Here is a 25,535-nt window from a genome sequence, read left to right on the forward strand (position 1 = left end):
ATCTATCTATCTATCTATCTATCTATCTATCTATCTATCTATCTATCTATCTATCTATCCTGTCTGCTTCCTGGACTGGGGATTTTGATAGAGACCTTACCTAGAATGCCCAATTCTCAGCACCACATAAAAACTAGATGTGGTGGTGTATGCCTATAGTATCAGAACTTAGGAGGTGGAGACAGGAGGATTAGAAAGTTCAAAGTCATCCTCTGTGACACAGCAAGTTTGAGGCCGCTTTAAGTGACCCTGTCTTAAAAATTATGCAAAAATGGATACATGATTCTTTATAAAATATTAATTATCATACAGACAGATTTTATTTAAACCTCACAATTCTACTTCAAATAAGGAGACTGAGGTTTGAAGGTCGAGAGCCTTGAATGTCAGAATTAGATCTTGAATGGCATCCACCCCACTCCCTGAGGTGCCTCTAGAGGCTCAAGTGGCAGGAAAAGGCTACGAAGAAGATCTCATTGGCCTGAAGTGAAAGGGGAAATCATTCCTGATGGTTAGAGAGAGGACAAGAAGAGTCTAAGAGAGACATGAGCCAGGCTGCTGGTCGGACAGCAAATTTGTGTAGGAAGTATTCAGAAAACAAAACCAAACACCTCCGGCTCCATCGGTTACAAGGCAAAAACCTTTAATAGTACGAGTGCTTATTACATTAGCTGCTTCGGGGCACTGACATCTTTGATTTCTGTTCATGTTTTCCTAACACTTAAAGGTGAATGCCTCTCTCAGGGCCACCCGTGTGGTGGGTTTCCCGAGGGTTTGTGTGGGTGGACAATGGGAACAGCTATGCATACAACTGACCGGGATTTGGAAATCCTCCCCCCCACCCCTACTGCTATGACTGCACCTTCGACTTCTAGTCAAGTCCTTTCCCAAGGAGGGAAGAATGTCGTGGTCCTTCCAGCAAAGAAGGAAAAAGAAAAGAAAAGAAAACACCTGGCACAGATACACAGGGGTAAACATCAAGGGACGAGCCAGAAAATTTAGAGGAGGTGGATGGGAAAAAAGCGTGGGGGGGGGGCCATGAGGGACCAGTGTGGGAGGGGGCTGAGTCCATTTGGTTTCGTTCTTTGTAAGAAGTGATACCATCATGAGGACCATGCCATGCAACCTTAGAGACATCTGTGTACACTTTCCCCAAGGCTGTGCTGGGCGGCGGGGCAGAGGTCAGAGGTCAGCTCAGACAGGCGTGGTACGTCTGTTGGCTGGATTGTTATGTAGCGACTCTTTGAACTCTTTGGGTGTGGAATTGTGGAACTGTAGAAAAGCATGGTCCCGGTCAGAGTTGAGAAGGGTCCCCATGGTCAGCTTAGAGGGGTCCCGGGAGAGGGTGAACATGGAGATGTCGGTAGAAGGGATGGTGTGGAAGCCTTTGCTGATGGGAGACAGGTCTCGAGATCTAGGCTCAGTGGAGCGGGAGCTTGACCGTCTTCGGAATCTATACCTGTAGGGTGGTAGGCGGGCGAAGGTAGACTTCTTCAGGAGCTCTGAATGAGATCTGGCACGCAACTGCTGATGTTTCTCAATGTAGATGTGCACGGCGACCACGCCCACAATTTCCGCGATGATGAACGAGAAGGCTCCAAAATAAAAGGACCAGCCGTAGGAGTAGCTCTTTTTAGAGTCCCTCTGCCCAGGGTCTCCAGCATTGGCTGAAATATAAACTATGATCCCGATGATGTTGCTCAGCCCTGAGAGAAAAGGAAAAAAACAAAACAAAACATGCATTCGATAAAACCTCAGAGGCAGTGACCGTTTTTAGTCTTGGAATACCGTTGGAACATGTGAAGGTAACAGGGAGGGGAGGCAATGGGTTATGGCCAGGCTATCCAAAGCTGAGCCTTTCCTGCAAGGCTTGTCGGGAAATGAATTCTGACGTTCAGTCCTGGGCAGGACGCTGTCAGCCAAGGAAGGCATTGTCTATTCATGGCAAGCACTGTAGAACCCAGACTGCATTCATTTCCCCTTGAAGTCACCATTCCATCACCACTTAATCTTGACGCTAACTCACAAGGGTGGCAAAATGAACAAGATATGGGTCCCTGACCTTGAATTTCTTACCAGCAGTTAGAGAGATTGACATGTAAATGGAATTAGAGCACAATACAACAAGGACCCTATCAGGGATGCGTATGAGATGACTCAGGAGCAAAGGACAGGGAGAGAGAGAGAGAGAGAGAGAGAGAATCTTGCTTTGGAGTGCAGGTAGCATTGGAGCTGGATCCTGACAACTGACAGGAGAGGCAAGGCTGTGGACTATAAAGTGTGGGAGGAGGGGCAGAGAACGACTTGAGAGAGCACAACTTGGATGCCTGTGGCATCTTGGGCAAGCCAGGGAACAGCGCATGTCAGATATGTGGTGCCGGAAATGCTGCTGAGAGAGCAGTGGACACACACAGGGTGGAGCTGTCGTCGGGAGGTGAATGAACCCCTGAGAAAGGACGGTTGCTTAAGCCTTTTTTTTTTTTTTTGGGGGGGGGGTGTCTTGGTGCTGTGAATGGAACCTAGAGTTTTGTATGTACTAGGCGAGTGTTCTAACCACTGAGCTACACCCATGACCTCTAAGTTTTTTTAAATTTTTTTTTTTTCTGCACAGAATAAGATACACTTTAAGTCAGCTGTTGCTGGTGCACCAGGAATTAGGGAACCCAAAGCTATGAACCCTGAAGCCTCACTCCGATGATTTGATTATCGGCCTGGATTTCAGTGATGCCATCTCAATGGGGCGGAGGGCCCAGTCACAGCACACATGCAAACTCCAATCTGAGTTAGTGTATCTGCTGCGGTTGCCATGGTCCCTGGACAGTGGACTTCAGCTTCTTCCACCTTTCGACATGGACTCAGCATCTTCCCGGGGATCTTCTAGGCCTTCAGCACAGGCTGGGACTGATGAGGCTCCCAGAAACTTGGCCTGAGTAGCCCAGGGGCTTTCTGCTTTTCTAGCATGCAAATACAGACAGTTACTGGATTATTTACCTCTCTGTGGTGTAAGCTAACCCAACACGGCCCCATGCCGGCTAATGTTTTGCTAGAGAGCCTTGGCTTATCAATATATCTGTTTTCCTCAAGTACCAACAGGCTGCATTGGGAATAGAGCATTGCTCACCCTCAGGAGGGGAACTGGCTGTGTTGGCAATGGTGAGAAGGAGCAACGCTCAGTGTCCGGCTCACCTCTAGTTGCTTGACTCACAATATTGCTCTGAAGGGGAAATGCCTCTCTCTCTTTTTTCTTTATGTCAGGGGCTCAGGCTGGCTGCCAACAATGAGGGAGTTGATGTACCAGCTGGCATCTCCTTGCCTCTAAATCTTCACTACCTGTAGGGTGGCGCTATCTGGAGTCTGCCCCCATTTGCAGGCCTCCCTCTGCACCTCGAAGGTCCCGTACTTCTCAAGCTATCCCCAAAGTTGTACAACTACGGGGTTAGCTTAAAGTTCTGTCTGCAGAAATGGCTGCCCTTTCCGAGGACCAGGGTCCGGTTCTCAGCACCCGTGTCTGGTGGCTTATAACTGCCTGTAACTCCATCTCCAGGGGATCCCACAGCCTCTTCTGGTCTCTGCAGGCACCCACTCCCCAACACATGTAAATAAAAAGAAAATAAACCCGAGAACATAAAATAAAGCGTTGCCAAGCAGAGTTGCTTCCGTGCCACCGTTCTGGTCAGGTGGTGCGCGTGTTAGATCTTAAGACTGTTTTACATATGACTCTGTTCACACTACATCTAGGAGTTTCCCCTAGCAGGGAAGGGCTAAGTTCTGCCACTGCCCTGTGTTCTCTTCTAGCTTTTCCTGGCACAGGCTTTCTCAGGTAGGAAGCACGTTCCAATCATCGAGATACCCCTGATACAGGAGATGACAGATCTGGCTCTGTCAGGCTGCAATGATCCCCCCAGGTTAAAAAAAAAAAAAAAAAAAAAAAAAAACTCCCACCTTCTCTTCCCCAACTGTCAATTTGCCTGGATGATTAGTGGAAGACACGTTCTTTTATATGAAAATGAACACAGGTGTGGTAAGGAGGAGAATGCAGAACCCACATGAATTTTTCAGTTAAATGGGAAACTGACTTCAAAGACGCTTCAGCTCTCTGAAGCTTTCTACTGATGCCCAGAGTGCCCAGGGCCGTGTTCCCTCTCTCCCCTCTGACAGCGGAGAAATACCGGTGACAAAGTTTAGAAAGTTCCAGAAAATAGGGCTTTTCCGGGGGGCATGGTGGGAAAGTTCACAGAGATGCTCAAATGTCAAAGTGGATTAAAGAGGCAGGAAGCCAAGCGAGCGATCAGGAATTCACAGGGCATTTATTATGAAGCAGACACTGGATAGCATCTTTAGTGATTTATTTATCTTGTGGTGCTAGGGATGGTACCCAGGGCTTCCAGCAGGCGACGCAAGCGCAGTACCACTTAGTTACAAGCTCCTAGCTACGCAGTCTTTCCTTCACCAGTTCAGTGAATGATTGCATATTCCCTTTTGTAGCTGGGGAAACAACGTGGATTAGTAAATTCCCATGTCAAAACAAGCTAGGAAACTATCAAAGCGGAATTTGAGCCCAAGACTTTTAGCCATGGTGGGTTGAGATTTCAGTAATGAGGCTCTCAGGGAGGAGAGACTTGCTCATCGCTATTGCTCTAGCTTCTAGCTCAGAGCAATAGCAAAAGGCAAAAGCACAGGATGTGTTTACTGAATGAATGAATGAGTGAATGAATGGAGTTGATGTGCGAATTAAATACACAAAGCACATGACAGTTACTTTGTGTTGAGCCACGCTGGGTGCTAGCCATGGTTCTAGGCTCAGTTATGTGGACCAACTCATCTAATCCTTTAAACGGCCCTCAGAGGCAGTATCACTGTGATCAGACCTTTTAGATGGGGAAACTGAGGCACGAACCAGCTTAATGACTTGCATGATACTCGACAATGAGGATATAGAAGAGGGGAGATATACTATTGGGCAGCCCTGATTCAGAGCTCATACATTTGGATCTTGGTATCAGGCTCAGGATACAGTAAGTGCTCAATAAAAGGTTGTGCTGAAGCCATAAACCTTAGCACATAAAGAGCCTCGAGGAGCATGGGGTCTTCCAATACTGTTATTTTATAGATGGAAAATTTAAGGCTCTTGGGGCTCCAGAGAGAGAGCAGTGGAAGGGTCTAATCCTAACAAGTATTCCCTCAGGGCTCTCATGGTCCCTACCTGTCACGCCTCACAATACTCCCATGCAAAGAAAGTGGCTGATGACACTTTCCCCTCTCACTCCCCTGGGGGAACAAAATAATGATCTTATCTCATTTTTTTGTAAACTGTCATATCAGCACAACACTGGTGCAGATTCTCCTGGCTGGTCAGCCAGAGCAAGGATAGGGCTACCCGTGTGTGTGTGTGTGTGTGTGTGTGTGTGTGTGTGTGTGTGTGTGATTCCTCAAAGCCCTGTAAGCCTCTGGGTTTCCCAGCTAACAGCTGTCATCCAAGAGCAAGGTCAGAAATCACAGCTACCTCCAGCTGACCTCATCTCCCCAGGGCAAGGACACGACTTTCTCTCTGGTCTGTAAATTGAATGGTTCTCTGAGGGTTAGAGCGAGATGCTGTCTCTCCCGCTCACACTGTAGAAGGGGAAACTGGAGGGAAAGAGCCCATGCAAGGCCTGACAGGGGATTAGGAAACTGGGCTTCATGCTTGACACTATGGTGTTGCTTCTTTTCCAGAAGTACCAAATAGCATCGTGACTTGCACAGCCGGTGCCCTTCCACCGGCTCTGTGAAGTGGGAACCATTGGTTTTTGCCATGGTGGAGATGAGGAAGCCAAAGAGGTTGGTGATAGTTCCCAAAGCAACACACGTTAGTCAGAACTCAAATTTCAAAGTGTCACTCTCATCTACAGCCAACTGAAACAGTTCAAGAAAATTCCAGAAAGAAGCAATTTACACGCTTTAAATAACCCTGTTACAGTTTATTATGGTTCTTTTATTTTATTGCTTATTAAGTTCTCCCTGTATCTAATGTATAAATTATCCTTTCATATGTATGTTTTACAGAGTGAGTACAGTGTGTATGGGATTTGGTACTATTTGGTTTCAGGACCCACTAAGGTCCTTGGAAAGTATCCCTTAAGGGTAAGAGAGGACCACGGAGGAGCACAGTTTGAAGGTCACCACCAACGCTGCCTTCCTCTACCCCTGTTATGGTGGTTAACAGTAACTATCAACTTGACAGTATCTAGAATCTTCTACAAGGAAAAACCTGAGCGTTTCTGCGAGGGACTTTCCAGGCTACAGTGATTAAGGGGGGAAGACCCACCTTAAAAATGACGGCCCCCATCTCATCGTCTGGGGGCCTAGACTGAATAAAATGAAGGAAGTAAGCTGGGCATCAGCTCATCTCTCTCTGCTTCCTGACTGCGGTTGCAGTGTGACCAGCTGCCTTATGTCCCTGCTGCTTTCTTCACCGTGATGGACTGTGCTCTCAAACTGTGAGCCAAAGGAAACCCTTTCTACCTTAGGCACCTTTTGTCGGCTATTTTGTTGCAGCAATGAGAAAAGTGATGAGTAAACTTTCCTTGCTCTTTGATTTCCTGAAGCTTTTCATCCAGTTCACATTGACCCGCCTGGAGCAGTGGGGGTAGGGGTGGGGAGTGATGGGAAGAGGTGGCAAAGACATGAAAGAAAGTGTGGACACCCAGAAGAGGGAGAGGAAGATGAGGAGATGGGAGGAGAGGAGGAGGAGGTAGGTGAGAGAAGGTAGAAAAATAGGACATGTTTTTGAAGGTAGTCTCTTGTATTATGGTTATTCTGCACTTCCTCCTGCTCAGAGCTGCTGTGGAGAGAGGAGCAGGTCTTTCCCGAGGACATTTGGGGATATTGTCTTTGCTCCATCCAGAGATGCTTGGGAGATATGGAGACTTGGAGCTTGAAAAGTTGTGAACAGCAGTTGACTGTCAAGCATGTGTCTCAAAGTTCTTCTCAGCCCTTCTCCTTCCCTTTGTCTCCTCTCTCCTTCTTCCCTCCTTCTCTCTCTCTTATCTTGTCCTTTTCCCCCCTTCTTTCCTCCTTCCCTGCCTCCCTTCTTCTTTCTCTTTAGAGTTTCACTATGTAACCCAGGCTGGCATGGAATTAGTGACTCAGCATCCATAGTGTTGCTTTTCTAGGCTTGCACTACCATGCTTGGCTGCCCTTTTGTTAATCTGTCTCTCTGTCTCTTTGTCTTATCGATCCTGACAGCCTGTCTCCCCCATGTGTTTCCTCTGTGGAGGCCTTGGCTAGAGTCTGGGCCTGCTAATGGAATTGTCTAATGGAATCCTCAGCTGTGTACAAGCTGATCGCTCACCATCGGTGTGGCTCTGGTGTTGGCTTGTTGTCTGGGGAGATCTTAAGGCCTAGGCCAGACACTCACCTGCAGAGACGAAGAAGATGCCTGCACTGAGGATAACACTGTGCCTGCTGCGGTGGAACTCGCTGGCGGCCACGCAGAGCCCCCCGAAGAACAGCAAGGTGACGCTGAGGATGGGGAAGACACTGGAGGCCCTCACAGCCCCTGTAGAGAGAAGGAGAGAAGCGTCCATCTATGCTCCAGCCAGCCTCTGGACTCACCTGCCCGTGGTCGTGGCGTGCCTGCAAACCAAACAGTGCAGAACTGAAGAAAAGGCCACATTGCATAGGGGTGTGAGACCAGTGCCAGCCACTCAGGGGCCTGTGTTCTGGAAGCCCAGTACTTGACGGTCGACCTCTTGAAAGTCTAAGCAACTTTGTGCATTGTAAATTGTGCCTAGGGGCTTGGAGCCTGGAGTCTGGAGTCACACAGGACAGCACTTTCGGCTGGCCATCATCTTCTTAACTCCTCCCTTCCCAGTCTTCCTGGGGTGGAATGTCAGTCCTCTCCTGCCTCCTCCTTTCCCAGTCTTCCTGGGGTGGAATGTCAGTCCTCTCCTGCCCCAGCCTACTAAGCAGGTCACCCTTCATCTCTGAGGTGGGGTCTAGGGGGAACACAGGGAGAACCAGACTTAGTTGCAATCCATCCCCAGATTCTTGGGTGAGGTTTTACTCTGAGGCTGTCCTTGTGTCCAACAGAGGGCAATGTTAAACAATAATTAAAGACAAACAAGGGCAACCAAAACCTGAACACGATAGGAGAGGGAGAGCAGGTTTAAGATCTTTTGAGTCTGCATTTTGAGCCTGGAACCCAGGATCTTCATTTTACAGTGGGGACCGCAAATTATATAGGCAGTCTTGAACGCAGGGATTCCTGTCAGCCCGTTTGCAGCTCATCAAAATGCAGAATCTTAAACACCTGTATTTGCATAGTAAAGAGCCTGGCAATACCCATTCAAAACCCATTTAGTCACAAAATGATTAAATGAATTTATGTATTCACTCAAGAAATATTTATTAAGCGCCCACTAGATGCCAGGCACCCCGCCAGGTGCCAGGAAAGCAGCTGTGGAAACACTTAAGGACCATAAAGGCACGACACTGCCCTTAGGAAGCATGTTCATCAAAAGACCTCTGTGAACCTGGATCCTGGAGAGACCTGAAGGTCCCATGGCAGGAGTCAGTATGACCCGAGCCAGAATAAGGGCGCACAAGATCCGGTCCTCTACTTCTAACGTGATGAACCTTAGACACTGGAAGTACTATAGATGCAGCAGGCATTTCCTGCACGGATGAGCGGAGCCTCAGACACAGTGAGCCCCACAGTGCTGGCCGCCTTCCTATAGCTGACAGGCTGACCATGACGGCTGCTGCTGTACACCGTGAGAGAATCATTTCACGTACTGCCGGCTGAGGAACAGACCCGAATTCTAAATGGGAGACCAGGCTCTGCTGAGCATGCACTGCTTTCGAAACCGCCCCAGGGTTTGCAGATCTCAGGATGAGATGCCCGGGACTGGCTGTGTTTTCCCGGCGTCGGTGGGAGGTGGGAGGGCAGGTGGGGGCACCGTGTATTTCACACTACAGAAAGGAGCAAGCACCTCTGTACAGCTAACGGTTGGCTTGCTCTGAGCCAGTCTGCACACATGCATTATTAATGCTTTGTTTGTTCTAACTCTCCAGCCCTGCTAGCACCTGGAGGAGTACAGAGAGCTGACTGGTTAGTGCCTGGGTCCAGATGTCCAGAAAGATGATAACAGAGGGAGGCACGGACATCCTACGGATGTGGAGACTACCTGGCCAGAGGGACGAGCTTGGGCGCTGGTGATGGGCTGTCTCATTCTCGATAATGGCGCTGGCTTGAGAAGAGGTGTGAAAGTGGGGGTGAGATTATTACCTGCAGCCTTCTCAGGTCCCTGGCCCCCCTGAAGGGCCTGAGGGGTGAGTAGAACTCACCTTAAATATTCAGTAACAGGCAGCACAAGCGTTGTTCCGGTTGCAGTATGGTCAGGCCTGGATATAGAACCTGAATGGACTCTGTGCTCATTGGTATATGAAAAAGACACAGGCCTCCATCCTCACGGGCTTTATGCTCTAATAGAGACCACAGGCAGGGCCTGCCACCTAGTTGGCAGGGCCTTGTGCAAAGTAAAAATATGAGGTGTCTTGCTGTACAATTAAAACTCCAAGATGGCGACAGCGGTGCAGCGGTGAGGACTTTGCCCCGGGTTGGGCCCTGAGTGACTGGCAAGACTGTAGGGCTACAGGTGGGAGCCAGCAAGGGTTTGGATGAGTGCAGTGATTGAATCCAGGGGATATTTTCTCTGTGGAACTATTAGCTGATGGCTCCGATATGGGCCGTGAGAAGATTCATGAGCAACTGCCGTGCTTGCTTTCAGTGTGGAGTGAATGGTGGCACCTTACTGTGGCCCACCAGCCAGAGGAGCAGGGCAGCGATGGGGCAGGCAGGGGTACAGCCCATTTTGGCCAGGAGAGGTTCAGAGCTGAGTTCACATCCCTCATAGTCACATGACTTAGGTCCAGCCACTTTGGTTATTCAGATCTAAAAAGGCAAAACTGTCTCTAGGACACTGTGACCAGTTTGGGTTGGTTGTCCCCTTGGGGGGTGGTAACAGAGGGAAGGGGCAGGGCACAGAGGAGTGGGTCCTTTCAGGGCAGAAGAGATGGGGACTTCTGTATTTGTTTCAAGATGTCTCAGGCTGGAGGCCTGGACAGTTCTGTGGCCCGAGAGCTGTGTCCTTCCCATCTCTATGGTCCCACAGCGATATTTTAGGAGGGTTTTCAAACTGCCTGAAAAATTGGTTAAAAGAAGAAAGGCATGGAGGAGGGGATCCTGGGCTCTGCAAGGACCAGATTGTATCAGTCCCCTCTGAGCCTATCCTGGCTGTCTTTGCTACTGCCCTGGATTGTGCTGGAGCCTCAGGGACTGATAACCTGAATATATAGTGTTTGTATTTTATTTTATTTTTTTGTTTTGACACGCTGAGTAATTTGATTGAAAGTGAATGAAAAAGCTTTTATAAAGCAGGCTCAGTGTCAAGGTCTTTCTGACCTTGGGTTGTTTGTGCCATCCTAGCTTCATGCTCCTGTTTCAAGGGCTGGCAGAGGTCTTCTGTGAAATTCTCTCATTTGTATGAAGTCTGGACCCACCAAAGAGGAAGCAATTACTGGAGTCTCTTCCCTGAGTTCCTATTACCTAAACCCAGTTCACAGGAATAATGCCGTCTGCCGACACACCTGAACAGACTTCTGCTTGTCACCCATGGCTGCCTCTACTTCCATTCCGTGGAGAATCATTTTCAACCCATTGTGTGTCCTGGTGTCAGGGTTTGTTCTGGGACACTGAGTGTTTAATAGGCCCGCTGGGTTTGAAGGGAAGCTATTTACTCTCACCATTCTCTCCTTCCCCTATGGAATAAAAGGAGTCTATAGGATTCTAAGTCGTGTCAGGTCGGCCCTCATGCTCTGGTGACCTTCTAACACAATGTGATTTCCTCCTCCCCACCCCCTTTTTTTTTTTTACATTCACACGTTTGTAAGCCTCTTCCCCAACCGAGTGAGGTTATTGCTAGTTCATTCCAGTGAAGCTTCAGAAGGTGCAGTGAGGGGAGAGGGGGGTCCAGCTTCACTTGGAGGTCAGGATCCTCACGGAAATTTTGGTCCTCAGGTAGAGTGTGGCCCTAGGGAAGCTGGCTCTGCCATCCAGAGTATGGGGTGTCGCTAGGTGGGTCCAGCCTTGGGAGCAATTCATCAAACGGTTTCTAAAAATTCTCATGTCTGATGTATGGGTTTCCAGATAGACTCTTGGCCTGAACCCCACAAAAATTTTGTGTTTATTTGTATTTATGTTTGGTGGTCAGAGGATAATTTATAGGAGTCAGTTTTCTCCTTCCATCATGTGGGCTCTGGGATGGAGCTGAGGCCAGCTTTGGAGGCATTTGCCTTTAATCTCTGAGCCAGCATTTTCCAAATTGTGGGTCAAGACCCCCTTTGGGGGTCGTATATCATATATCCTTTATATCAGATGTTTACATTAAAATTCATAATACTAGCAAAATCACAGTTATAAAGTAGAAACAAAATAGTTTTATGGTTGGGGGTCACCATAACATGAGGAACTGAATTAAAGGGTCACAGCGCTAGGAAGGTTGAGAACTGCCTGAGCCATCTTGCCAGTCTGTGAATCAACCTTTAAAAAGACCATTTGCATTGTGAGTTGGCAGGGTTTGCTTGCATATTCAATGTAATGAGTTTGTTTGATTAAAAGAATTTTTTTTAATTAAAAAAATGATTAACCTTTGAAATGTGCCCCAAGGACATGCTCCTAACATTGGAAGTGATAAGGTTGATTATAAAAGTGTATATTTGGACTGGCCTGGTGGCATAGGCTTATTATGCATTCTAACACGGAGGCTAAAGCAGGAGGAACACAAGTTTTAAGGCCTGATTGGGCTACAAGGTTACTTCAAGGCCAGCCAGGGTAAATTAATGAGATCCAGTTACAAAAGAAAAAGAAAAGAAAAAAAAAAGAAAAGAAAAGAGAAGAAAAGGCTAAGAGCTGGAGACAGCTCAGTGACCGATAACTTGTCTGTTGCCTGTTACAAATGAGCTCCCTACCCCATACACATATACCCCAAAGGTGTGTCTGAAATATGGGAGTATGTGCTATGCATGGAAGAAGGGCCATAACTGAGACCAGAAAGTCAGCAGACCTTCAAAGCCAGCCCATTCCAGAAAGCATCCCTGCGACAGGAAACTGAGCTTCCTCTGGCAGAATGGTGGGTAATGAAGATGCAGTCCACACCTAAGAGAGGCCTCTGCCACCTGAAAAGCCATCTCAGTCTAGTAATGAACACTGACCAATCAGTGTTTGGTGAAGAATGTAGGACAGGACAATGGGTGATAGTGACTTCTCACCCCAAGCAGCCCAAGCAGCCCAGCATCTTCTGTAGGCAGTTCTTACTATCATACCTGCAACAAGCTAAATGAACTTGTCATTTTTCTGCTCTGGTCTAAAGAGTGTTGTGCGTGTGTGTCCCCTGCTTCTAATGGCGAGGCTGTTGCCAACATGACAGAGTAGCAACTTGGCAACCCCTGTTTGGTAATCAACCCTTTCTCTGACCACAAGCAAGGTTTAAGTAGGTCTCTAAACCCTGGCCACAGCCATCTTCCTTTTCTGAATCTGCTTCCCAAGCTCTGAGGGGCTGACTTCAGGTCTTGAGAGTCAGAGGTAAGCGGATTTGAGTGTAGTTTCATCATTGGCAATAGAGTGGGGTTTTACCACCCTTCATATTATGTTATGGGAGGTCTTCAGGCGATATGACGTAGGCCTTATTAATTAGTCTTCTAGGACGATATGGGCTCACTGTGTCCCCCAACATTCTTGTGCTGGAGACTTAATCTAAAAATCTGCTCATGGTATTTGTAGGTGGAGCCTTTGGGACGTCGCTGGAAATACATGACTTCAAAGGTTTGGACTTCAGTGTAGCCATTGGTGGCTTTAAGGAGAGAGAGGGAAGCTGGAGCTGACAGACTTGCTTCATCTTTCCATGTGACATCCTCTGCCACAAGACGCTGCAAGAAAGCCCTTCCTGTTGGTTGAGCAGATACCAGCACCATGCTCGTGGGAGTGCTGGCTTCCAAAACTGCCAACCAGAAAAACCTTCTCTGCTATATGAATTACACAGGCTCCGATATTCCATCATAGCAAGCAGATAGAAATAGGACCAGCATGCGGGGGTTTAAACAGCGGCCTGCCCTCAAAGTCTAAAAGCTCTAAGAGTGTAAAATGGGGGGTGAGCAGCAGCATTCATTCATGCCCCTGCTATTTCTGAGAGTGGCTGTGATATGACTGGCTGCCCTCACTTCCCTGTGATGATGGACCATCACCTGAGCTGTGAGCCAAAGTAAACCCTTCTTGCCCAAATCCCTTTGGAATCAGGATATTTCATCACAGTGACAGGAAAAGGGACTAAGACCGAGATTCTAAAATTCCTGCCAAGAAACCCCTGTGCTTACAAAGGCCCATGCTTAGACTTCTCCGGATTCTGTGGCTGCTGGTGAAGCTGCTGTCATGTGGCGTGGGGAGATTGAAGGAAAGGGACAGAGACTCTCCCTCCCCAGAAGGAAGGAAAAAATGGTCAGAAAAACCAACCAAGCTCTCCAAAGAATTTAAAACTGGTTTTATGAGTTGCGAAGTGAAAGCCACAGTTCTCTTTAGTCTCCAGTAGTTGCTTCCAAGTAGGAAAGAAATAAACAATGAGAATTCTGAAAAAATCCTATTGTTTTCTGAGGAAAACATGCTATCCCCCACACTTTAGACTTCCTCCCTCCCTCCAGCCCACACCTTCCTTTTCTCCTCTTACTTCCTTTTCCCTACCTTCCACTCCCTCCTCCCTAGATTGTACCCTAAGCACATACTCTACCCACTTTTGGCCCCAAGATAGTTGATCTCTGAGTCACAAAACCCGAATAAGACAATTTCTAGGAAGCTTAATTTATTACCTCAGTATTTAAAAAAAAATCACCTTAAACCTAACATTCCTAAATAGCAAATTAGGTAATACTTTGGGATTTCCCTTCTGCTTGAACTTGACAGCTGTTCTTAATGAAATGACATTGGCATTCCAAGCTAAGCTTCTGGTGCCTGGACCAGTGTGAGGCCCATCTGGCTCTTACACTGCTTGTCTTAATTCTGTGTGACAGGCCAGAGCTGACAAACACCACCTCACGATTACCTGTTTGGTTGAAGGCTGAGTGGAACACCTATTCTCTTATTTGATTTTTTGTGACCTTGTCAGATTGATGACACTATAATTTCCATTTCAAAACAGATGAAGAAAGTTAAGATATTGAAATATCTTGCCCCACGACTAACCTCACTAGGAGGAAGTCAAATAGGGTCAAAGCTTGGCTGATTACATTTCGGCCCCACACTGCACTGGCTCTCATGTGCTGTGCTTGTAACGGCCCAGGCCACATCCAGGTTACTGACCTTGGAAAATTCCTACAGGGACACTGTCCCTTGTCCCAGTAGGACTGGTACCAAGGAGAAGTCAAAGGAGAGGTGAACTTTGGTTTGTATTTCTCATGCCAGGCCTCGCCTTTGGGGACCTCACCCATTAGCGCCTGCCTCACCCATTAGCGCTTTGCCCATTAGCACCTCAAATCACCTCTGGGGAAGGTGAAAACTGTACGGGAGTTGAAGAAAATTCCTTAGATTTTCTTCTAAGGAGACTAAAAAGAACCTTTAATTTTTTTTCCCCTTTCTATTTCTAGCTCATTGAAATGAAAGAAACTTTGACATCAGAGCATTGGGAAAGCATGTCTTCACTTTGGGATGGATAATGAGGAGCTTCACACTCACAAGTATGTGGGTGATGGCAGGGGACCCTCTCCTTCCTCCCAGGGAGACTGGAGAGGTAGGGGAACTTACGTAGAAGATATTCTGCTGTATCTTGTTCGTAGTCTGCATCTTCAGGGAAGTGATCAATTTTCTTGCACACACCTCGAAAAGCTCCTGTGAAAAGAGACACGGCCCTGAGCCAAGGGGAGAGCGTTACTGGGGCCCAGGCTGGGTCTGCAACTCCACGTTGCATATACTTCCCTGCCCTGCAGAAGCTGTGCAGAGGCCCAACAGCTGATTTAAATCGGGTGCAAAAAAAGATACTAGTTGCTATAGTTCAGATCTTGAATGTCTCCGGGAGGCCCATGCATTAAAGGATAGTCCTGGAGCTGGTAATAGAGTTCAGTCACACACAGACCAGGCACACAGATATGACACACACACACACACACACACACACACACACACACACACACACACACACACACCAGGCAGACAGACAGACACCCCCCCCCCCTGCCATTGTCAGGAGGGGCTAGAACTTTTAAGCATAGAGGGAGCAAGCTAAGTAATTGGATGCATGGCTTAGTGGGTGATTTTAGGAACTGGGCCTTTCTCTCTGTTTCCTAGTCACCATGAAGAAAGCAGCATTGTCCTCCGATGTCCTACCCAACGTGAAAGACCCATGTTCTATCTCACCCAAAGCCCCAAACAGCAGAACCAATTAATCATGCCCTGAAATCTCAGAAGCAATGAAACCTCAGAATCAATGTCCTCCAGTAAATTTCTTTTCTTTAGGAGTTGATTTATGTCAGGCATTGGGGTACATATCTGTGGTTTCAACTACATGGCATAGAAACAGTAGGGATGCAGGTTCAAGACCTATCTGGGATATGTGACAAGTTCAAGGCTAACTTGGGAAACTGAGCAAGACCTTCCCTCAAAATAAGAATAGAAAGTAAGACAAGCTGATAAGAACAGATACTACACTTGATTTTAGCCAAAAGGCTGAAGGCAAACAGGATGGACATTGGAAGAGGGAGAAAACAGGGAACAGGACAGGAGCCTACCACAGAGGGGCCTTTGAAAGACTCTACCCAGCAAGGTATCAAAGCAGATGCTGAGACTCATAGCCAAACTTTGCGCAGACTGCAAGGAATCTTATGAAAGAAGGGGCAGACAGAAAGACCTGGAGGGGACAGGAGCTCCACAGAACAAAAGCAAAAACAAAAACAAAAACAAAAACAAACAAACAAACAAACAAAAAAACCAGGGGTCTTTTCTGAGACTGATACTCCAAGCAAGGACCATGCATGGAGATAACTTAGAATCCCTGCACAGATGTAGCCCATGGCAGCTCAGTATCCAAGTGGTTTCCTAGTAAGGGGAACAGGGACTGTCTCTGACATGAACTCAGGGGTTGGCTCTTTGATCACCTCTCCCTGAGGAGGGAGCAGCCTTACCAGACTACAGAGGAAGACAATGCAGACAGTCCTGATGAGACCTGATAGGCTAGGGTCAGAGGGAAGGAGAAGAGGACCTCCCCTATTAGTGGACCTGGGGAGGGGCATGGGAGGAGATGAGGGAGGGAGGGTGGGATTGGGAGGAAATGAGGGAGGGGGCTACAGCTGGGATACAAAGTGAATAAACTGTAATTTATAAAAAAAATAAATATATTAAGTTAAAAAAAAAGAAAAGATGAGGGAAGTAGCTCAGTGGTAAAGCACTTGCTTAACATGCTCAAGGCCTACACACACGTGTGCGCACACACACCCACACACACACACATACACACACACATTTGTCTTAGGTATCTGTCACAGTAACTCAGAGCTAACATATCAGCAGAGACAACAGATAATACATAGATACAATAAAAACTAGGAGGCTGAAATCTGCTGCTTTCGATATCGAATTTTCAGATATTGCTATTTTCAGATATTGCTATTGCTGTCTTAGAAGGACAAAGAACAAGGAAGCATGAGAGCTTGGTGTGAGGTCTCTGCCTGTCCTGCCAATGGTGAGGGAAAAAGAAAGCTGAACTGGATGGAGCATTTGATTTATCTTCCCATTTGACAGGTGAATAAATGAGAGTTTCACTTGCAATCACTCGGGTGAACAAGGAGCCAACATTCCAGTGTGGGCATTGTGGGATATTCTCCCATCTCCAACTTATCAGTTCTGATCACAGGCTCTTCCGGTCCTCTCTCCCCTCAGGAGATCGCCATCCTTCTCCTCCCCAGCCCCACGGTCCACCAGTGTGGCCCACTCAGGTCCACAGAGAAGCTGTCAGCATTTTGCTTTCTTGCTTTCTGTCTCCAGCATAAACTTGACTCAACTCATTGTGTGTGTTTGTTAATCTTTGTGGGTGTTTATTAACTAGCCAATTAACCAATCTCTGGGGCAGTTAATGACTCTGTCAGTTCTTATAAATGACAAACAGTATTCAGAATGTCTCACAGCACAGTGTGAAATTATGCTTGTGTTTCCTCTTCCCTGTCTACAGAGACAGAGGCTGGGAGGTGAGGGGCCATGCAGTGTGGAGCAAAGCAGGGAGGTGGGGAACCAGACAGAGCCAGGCTTCTGGCTCTCTGGCTCTCAGAAGCTCTTCTGGCTTCTGCTTCTCAGGGAGGTCACTGTATGAGAAAATGAGAAAGGGCCATCTATGAAATACATATGCATATTTCATTCTTGTAAGGCTCGGGCGCATAACCATAATAGCTGCCATTTCTTAAGTGTTGCTTCTTAAGATGGCTTCGTGGGTACAGCACTTGCTGCTAAGCATGAGGATTTGAGCTCGGATTCCCAGTACCCACATAAAAGGGCGAGCCTGGTGATGGTGATGTCTGCCTGCAGTGAAAGTGCTGTGAGGCAGAGACAGGAGAATCCCTGAGACTTGCTGACCAGACAGTCTAGCTGATTTAGTGAATTCTTGGTTTAGTGAGAGACCTTGTCTCACAAAATAAGGTGGAGGGCTGGCAGATGGGCGCAGGGGGCAAATGCGTGAGCCGAATGACGTTCTTCATTTAACTTCCAGGACCCATATAAAGGTGGAAGGAGAACAGACTCCACAAAGTTGTCCTCTGACCTCTGTACATGCTCTGAGGTATGCGGGCGAGTGTGCATACATGCGCGCAAAGGCACGCACACGAATTACAAAACAAAGAGGGACGGGGCATGATGTTCTAGGCCTTTAATTTCAGCACTCCGAAAACAGAGACAGGCAGATCTCTGTGGATTTGGGGCCATCTTCTTGATCTATACCGTAAGTTTCCAGGCCAGGCCAGTTAGAGTTACATAGTAATACTCTGTCTTTAAAAAAAAAAAAAAAGAAAAGAAAAGAAATGAAGAAGGAAATGAAGAAACATTGACCCCTGCCCCCCCCATAAACGTGTGTGTGCGCACACACACACACACACACACACACACACACACACACACACACACACATATACACATACACACACACACACCAACTCATATCTTTGTACATACACACTAAAATAAACGTGTTTCCAATGGACTGGACACAGGGGTGAAGCCCACCACCCTCAGAGGCAAAGCTATTAGTATTGACGTTTCTGATGAGGCACCAAAGATCACAAGGGCATCCAAGCAGGTGAGGCTTCAAAGCCTGAGGCTTCACCATTAGACTATGAATCCTCCCCTGTCCCCACTGTGCCTACTCTTCTTGTTTGGATTGTTATCTTAAAACGCTAGAGCGCTGTCTATTTAACTCCTTACTACTCACGACTGTGAGTAGGCGCCGAGCCAGCAACATTTCACAATAATTGATAGCGATGAGGTAGGTAGACCGTGTCTTTGGTTCCGATTCTTTGATCACCAGGCAAAGCACAGACTCAGAATCCAGAGAAGGATCTAGGGGAGAGGACTCAAGGAGATTCTCGGAAGAAAAACAGACCGAAACATCTCTCCTAACTTTGAAAAAAAATAAACGGTATTAATTTTACTCGATTGCACTTCAGAGCTTCATTCTCACATTCCTGTCTGTCGTGTGTGTTGTGACTTAACATAGGCCTGAAAGGCAATCCAGGCTTCAGGGAGATTGAGTCACAGGGGCTTATCAGTTTATCAGAGGATTAATCCTCTCATGGATTATAGCTGAACAGACTGCAGAGGCTCTGTAAGTGGTAAGAGATGGGGTAAGTGTTGGAGGAAGTGGGACTTCAGAGATAAGCATGCCTGAAGGCTGTAACTTGTCCCAGTGCCAGCCCTCTCTCTCTCCTTGTTTGTAGCAACCGGTACTGTCAAATGACTAGCCTGCTCTGCCTTCATGTTGACTCGTCGCAAGCTTACTAAAAGTAGTGGGCCCTGCTGACTGCAGACTGGAGCCTTTGAAACTGTGAGCTAAAAGGAACACGGCTCAAACATTTTTGTCCCAGCCATGGATAGTAGCCTAACACTGGAACCAGGGAGATGGCTCAGGGGCAAAGTGCTTGCTACACAAATGCAGAGGCCTGAGCTTAATTCTCTAGCACCCGTGGGAAAGTCAGGGGTGCCATCGTGTGTCTGTCACTTCAGTGCTAGGGTGAAGGCAGATCCTGGGGCCTTGTTGGGCATCCAGGCTTGCAAGCTCCGGTTCAGTGAGAGACCCTGCCTCAAAAAAATGAGGTGGAGTGCAACAGAGGAAGGCACCTAAAGTTGATCACTGGCCTCTACACACACATGGCATTGTTAGCCTCTACACACACACATAAAGTGAATCAACACAAATTGACTGGCTAATGTCATAATAAACCCACCTGTTGCACATTTCCTATATATCCCAGAGACCACCTTAAGCATCTTACATAATTTATACTCTACTGCTTTCAAAATACATTGTTTTATGATCTATTTCATAAACAAAAAGCTGAAGATTAGGAGATTTAGCCAATAACACAGCTGGTACACTCTGGTGTACTGTCTTACAGATTCCAAAGCTGAAAGTCCGAAGAACCGCCATGACTCTTGATTACCTCAGTGGTTTCAGAACAGGGAGCACAGTACTTTGCCAGGCGGCTTAAGGACAGATTTGTAGTCATCCCTTGCTATCAACAACGGTAATGGGGTGTGCCAGTGGTTTTCCCACAAGCTGTGCTTCTCCCATGAAATAAGCCAGGGGTCACTGGCAGAGCAAGGGGCTTTGGGAGCTGTTTCATATCTTCCACAGAGGATTTCATAGGGAGAAAAGATTCGGGGGTGTGGGGGGGAAGGTACAGAACATGGACTGTCCTATAGCAGACCACTCAGGATCACTCCGGGGATTAGCAGGTGCATTGATTTGCTCGTGATACAGGCTACTTTAAGTGATAAAAGCAGCATAAGGCTGGGACGTAGACTCATTAAGCATCAGTGGCTCTTGGAAACACACCAGACAGATTTTCATTGTGTACGTGTGTGTGTGTGTACGTGTGTGTGCCTACATGTGAGTGCAAGTGAGCCTGCATGTGTGTGTGTGTGTGTGTGTGTGTATCCTCAGTTGCTGTCCAATTAAAAAAAATGATTCGATTTTATTTTAAAAATTATACATCTGTGTGTGGGTATATGCATGTGAATGCAGGTTCCCCTGGAAGCCAGGGGTCTCGGGTCCTCTAGGCGCTGGAGCTGGCTGCCTGGCGTGGGTGCTGAGAACCACACTCCATAAGAGCAGTTGTGTTCTTAACTTCTGAGCCATCTCCCTCATCCCCTACTCTTAATTATCTATCTATCTATCTATCTATCTATCTATCTATCTATCTATCTACTTATCCATCCATCCGTCCATCCATCTATCTATCTATCTACTTTTGAGGCCTGTTTCTCATTGGCCAGAAAACACCAGGGATCCTCCCATCTCTACTTCCTAGTGTTTGCATTACAAGCACGTGCCAACACCACCCCTGGCTTTTTCATATGTGTCTGGGCATCAAACTTAGATCTTCATGTTTGTCCACCAAGTACTGTATCAACTGATCTCTCTCTCCAGCCCTGGCAGCAGGGTTTTATTTTTATTTTTTTTTCAGTTTTAATTTCATGTGTACGGGTGTTTTGCCTGCGTGTATGCCTGTGCACGTCTTATGTGTCTGATGCCCGAAGAGGCCAGAAGAAAGCATCAGATCCCCTGCAACAGGAGCTACTGATGGTTGTGAGTTGCCTTGTGGATCCTGGGAGTTGAACCTGGGTCCTATGGAAAAGTGGCAGGCTGTCCCATCTCTCTAGTCCTGGCAGCCAGTTTTTAAAGGCACAAATTGGTTCACTACTTGATTTCCTAAGGCTGATTAGCCGGGAAGGGTGTTTGCCTATTTAGATGACTGAAGAAAAAAAAAAATCAGAAGAAGAATGTTGTTTCGTGACGTGTAGTGAATAAAGTTCTACTGAAACAAGGCCATGCCTGTTTGTCTACACAGTTTGAATGCTGGCTCTCGTGCTGCTATGGCAGACATGAGTGTTTTGACAGACAGTACAATGGGGTATAGTTACTTTCTGTCTCTCCAGGAAAGACTGCTGAGCTCTCCATGGTCCAGTGACTTCTGCTCTCTAAAGGGAAAAGTGGAAATTAGAAAAGAAGTTTGGGCTTTTATAGGGGATAGGGGGTGGGGGATGGGGGGTGGGAGTGTGTGTGCTTGTGTGTGCCTGTATGGAAGCCAGAGGAGAACATCAGGTGTCCTGGTCTCCACCTAATTCCTTTGAGACAGAGTCTGTCCTTGAACCTGGAGCCAGGCTGAAGGGCAGCTTGCTGTGCCAGCACTGTGTAACAGGTGCAAGTGGACACACGAGGCCTTTTGCATGCAATGGGATTCACACGGGGGTCTTCGGGCTTATGCAGCAGGCATTCTCGCCTGCTGGTCCATCTCCCTGACCCAGCACGCCTTCCAGAAATTTGAGTAAAAAAAAAAAAAAAAAAAAAAACGGTTTTGTTTTGTGATTTTCATTCACTTGTCTTCCTCTTACCCGTATTATTTAATTACATATTGTGCTCTATTAAAAATTAAATATGTTTAAAAACCCAGGATATCTCACATAAAAATCAGATTTTCAGGATGTCTTTAAAAATGAAAAAAAAAAAAAGTTTGTAGTCACGTCATTGATTGTGTGTTGACCAATCCTTGTAGTCAGACATTAACAATATTCTCTAGTCTGGGCACGAATTTACCAGCTGGCCAGAACCCCCTGGTTGGCCTGATGTTACCCCTGCAGGCCTACAATTCTGCTATCTCTGAGTGAAACTTAGCGAGTAAGAGGCCTGTCTTTGGAGACAGGTCTTGGTATCAACCTCAAACCAATCACTCACTAGTTGAGATACTCGGTGAATTACCTCTCCAGCCTTTGGGCAGGGGGTGGGGGGGGGAGGAGAAGAGAATAGTGACATCATAGAGTTGCCCTGACATTGAACTGATGCTGTTGCAGGATCGTTGGCACCCAGTGCTGCTCCCAGCATCCTCCTCACACAACATTCCATCAGGCAAGTGCATAAAGCATTTCGTACAGTTCCTGGCACACAGAACAGTCAGACCAATTACTATCGTTGCTTTTGGTAAATATTTTAGGATGACAAGAGACAGATTGGTGACATGGTGTGATCTTAAAAAGCAAAGCATTACAAAAGGGAAGGGTGTCAAGGATTTCCCCAAGGAAGACTCCACACTGATCATGAAGCTGCTGGCATTCCAGAGTCAAATGCTTGTTGTAAAGTGAACTTGGCCATTCGTATCAGGAGCATATTGCTAGCTCCCAGAAATAACCACCAGTTAACATTTTTACATCTCTTTCACTCTTTTTCCCCCTCCTGTACTTTCACACAAGATGATTTAACAGGGTTGGGATCTTTCTTACATTTTCTTATGAATGTTTCCCCATATAGGTAAAATACTTTGCCATGTAGTCAGGCTGGCCTTGAACTTGTGATTCTCCTGCCACAACCTTATGAGTGATGTAATTACAGGTGTGTGCTTTTAAAGGCATTCATGTAAAGAATAAAGATATTTTAAGGAGAGGCACCTGTACCCCTCCCGTTAGTTATGAGACTATTGAAACAATGGATCCCAAGGAAATAGGAATTTCCCCAGGAGTCTCCTGCTGGGAGAAGGACAAGGCCTTGGTGCCAGCCAGAGGAGGAGCTTGTCTCTTTAAAAGATTTTACCCAGTTCTGGCAACTTGTCAGAAGACCTGACAGGAGAAACTGAAGCTGACACAGGATGGGTCACTGGTGGGGACCATGCTTTGACCAGGACTGTTCGGATATGCAGATCTCTTGCCCTCTGGTCAAGCCTAAAGCTCTTGTCAGGACCCCAGAGCCAGACTAGGGAGGGTCATTGGACCCCTTCATTTGCTCCTCTCCCCACTGTACACACTAAATAGATCTTCTCTGCTTTACACTATTGTTTGTCCCCTTAGTGGCCTATCGAGGACTGCTGGCTGAGCCTAGCTTGTTTGTACCCAGGCTCTGACTCTTAGCAACTCCGGCAACACCACCATACACAGTACTGTATTAATATATCTTAGAAAAGAAAGAAAAGAAAGAAAGAAAGAAAGAAAGAAAGAAAGAAAGAAGGAAAGATGAATGTGGTTTATCTACATGCTGCAAACAAATGGAACCTAGAGAGCTATTGAAAACATTCAGATTGTAAGGATCAGGTCAGAGTAAAAACTCAAACACTATCCTAGCTCAGCTTCAAGCTGCGGTAGAGATGCTGCAAAGAGGGTGAAGTGAACCAAGAATGAGAGGTAAGGGGACTCCAGTACCCAGGCAGCTGGAAGACCTGGGGTGTGAGATCTGCTAGGTCACGGGATCCTGGGAAGAACTTTGGAATGGAAGGGAGAGATTTCTTGAGCTGCTGAGGTCTCATTGCAGAGACTGGCTTTATGCTGATTGAAGTTTCATTCTGGAGAAAGAGGATTACTCCAGTAGCTTGACCTTCGCTGAGACAATGGAGTCTTTCCTTCAGAGGAGGAAGAGTGTGTTCTGAGACCATCATGCCTCTTACAGGGCAGGTCCTTGAAACAGTCCCACTAAAATCAAGAATAGGAGAAGGATGCTTGTACCATCTCTGTTAGTTACCACAGCTCCATGGGATCCACTCAGCACAAGGACTGAGCTGTGAGCACTGTGGAGAAATAGAATAAAGGCACCATTTTCCCCAGGTGACAGAATTAGTCTATTCAGGAAGCTGAAAACAATTTTCTCAGAAAAAAAAAATGTTAGAATGAATAAAAGGGCTCAGAAAAGTGTTTTTTTTTTTTTAATATACAAGATATTAAGCCAAACAACAAAGCTATATTAATTAAGTCCTTGTGGTACTTGCATTTAAAAATTATCAGAATAAGCAGCCTATTATCTCATATTTAGATAATCTCTGTTAAATTAGATGACATATGGTTCAAACTGTATAGAAAGGATTCAGAGTAAGCAACCTCACACACCAAAAGTTATCTCCCTGGTAACTCAGTAAAACGATTTTTGTTAACGGAATGCTGAGCGAAATCATGTCTAAGTTGATATTTGAAGGTTAATTAGAAGCTAATCAGAGGAGGTGCTTTCTTCCAGCAGAGAAGGGATCTGGTGCGGTGATGACAGACTCCAAGAGGGAAAACCTGCTTGGGGGTTGGCAGTCACTGCCGGTGTTACGGGGTCAGTGGAGGTGGGCCTGCCGAGGAGACCCAGAGTGCATGGGTGAGAGAGGATGAGCGAGGTGGTGGAATCTGGGGAGACGCTTCGTGTGAGAACTGGGCTGCAGAGATTGGTTTTAGGTTCTGGGGTTTGCCTGGTGGTCAAGGCAGAGAGGCTGCTGGTCCTCAGTGGGAATCTCTAGGCCAGTAAGTCAGCGAACAAGATTACTGTATTTTGATAAATGGGAATAGTGTCGAGTTGCTTTCTAAACACTGACCTTTTACACATAGATCTGTGCAATGCTCACTCCTCATCACAGAAGCGTCCACTTGCAGTGGGCGCTGCTCAACATTGGACACACCCAATTGTCAAAGTGCATTACCCTTCCCCATTTCTGCTCTTTCTATCTGGTGCTCCCTTTCCTTCTCCCGTGTGACAGAGCATGTGCTGTTTGTTCTGAGTGTGGTTTATCTTGCTTGACGCAATGGTTTTCAGTTCCATCCATGTCATAGGGTTACTTCTGCTGTGATGAAACACCATGACCAAAACAACTTAGGGAGGACTCTCCCCTATCAATCACTAATTAAGAAGATATCCTAAAGTCAGCTCTTATGAAAGCGTCTTCTCAGTTGAGGTTCACTTGTTTCCGATAACTCAAGTTGATTTAAAACTAGCCAGTACCATCCATTTCCTTGAGAATAACAATTTCTTTTTCATGTCTAATTAAAATTCAGTTATATGTGTACACATACGTGTTTGTGTCTTTGGGGATCAAACTCAGAGTCTTGCAACACAAGGCAAGTGTTTTGCCATTATAATACGTTCTTGGTGTGATGGTAGCTCTGTTCTTAGCGGGGGCAGATGGGGCAACAATGGATAAGGTGGTGTGGGCAGTTTGTCACAACCCTGAAGAGAGCTGTAGAGGAAGATCTGAGCTTAGACCTAGATGGAGAAGAAGCCGGCTATCGGAAGATACAGGAAAGGTCTTTTCAGCTAAGAGACTGAGAAGGCAGAGGCTGAGAGATATCACGAACTCCTCAGTTTGAGCAGGCAGGGCAGCGTGGATGAAGGGCTATGAAGTCAATTTCACTGGGCTCACCCGCTGTCTCTCCAGCTGTTTCCCTGTCACTGGTCTCTTGAATACCTGGAAGGCTGGGTTGCATGTGGACCATGGTCCACCCTAGCTCCTCCTCAGGGTTAGCGGCATCC

The 25,535-nt window shown here is 46.8% G+C and overlaps 1 protein-coding gene across 1 annotated transcript in view; it reads right to left on the bottom strand.

Moving 5' to 3' along the window:
- Positions 1–622: 622 nt before the first annotated feature.
- Cacng3 (calcium voltage-gated channel auxiliary subunit gamma 3) overlaps positions 623–25,535 on the bottom strand; it is a 96,282-nt gene continuing 71,369 nt past the window's right edge. Inside the window, exons 2-4 of the mRNA XM_055627496.1 lie at positions 14,828–14,911; positions 7,397–7,537; positions 623–1,706 (exon numbers count right to left, since the gene is read on the bottom strand). Of these exons, the coding sequence (XP_055483471.1) occupies positions 1,195–1,706; positions 7,397–7,537; positions 14,828–14,911 (737 nt within the window). The 3' untranslated portion in view covers positions 623–1,194. The remainder of the gene's footprint in view (positions 1,707–7,396; positions 7,538–14,827; positions 14,912–25,535) is intronic.

Source organism: Psammomys obesus, unplaced genomic scaffold, assembly GCF_907164565.1.
Source record: "Psammomys obesus unplaced genomic scaffold, mPsaObe1.curated_primary_1811, whole genome shotgun sequence".
NCBI lineage: Eukaryota > Metazoa > Chordata > Mammalia > Rodentia > Muridae > Psammomys > Psammomys obesus.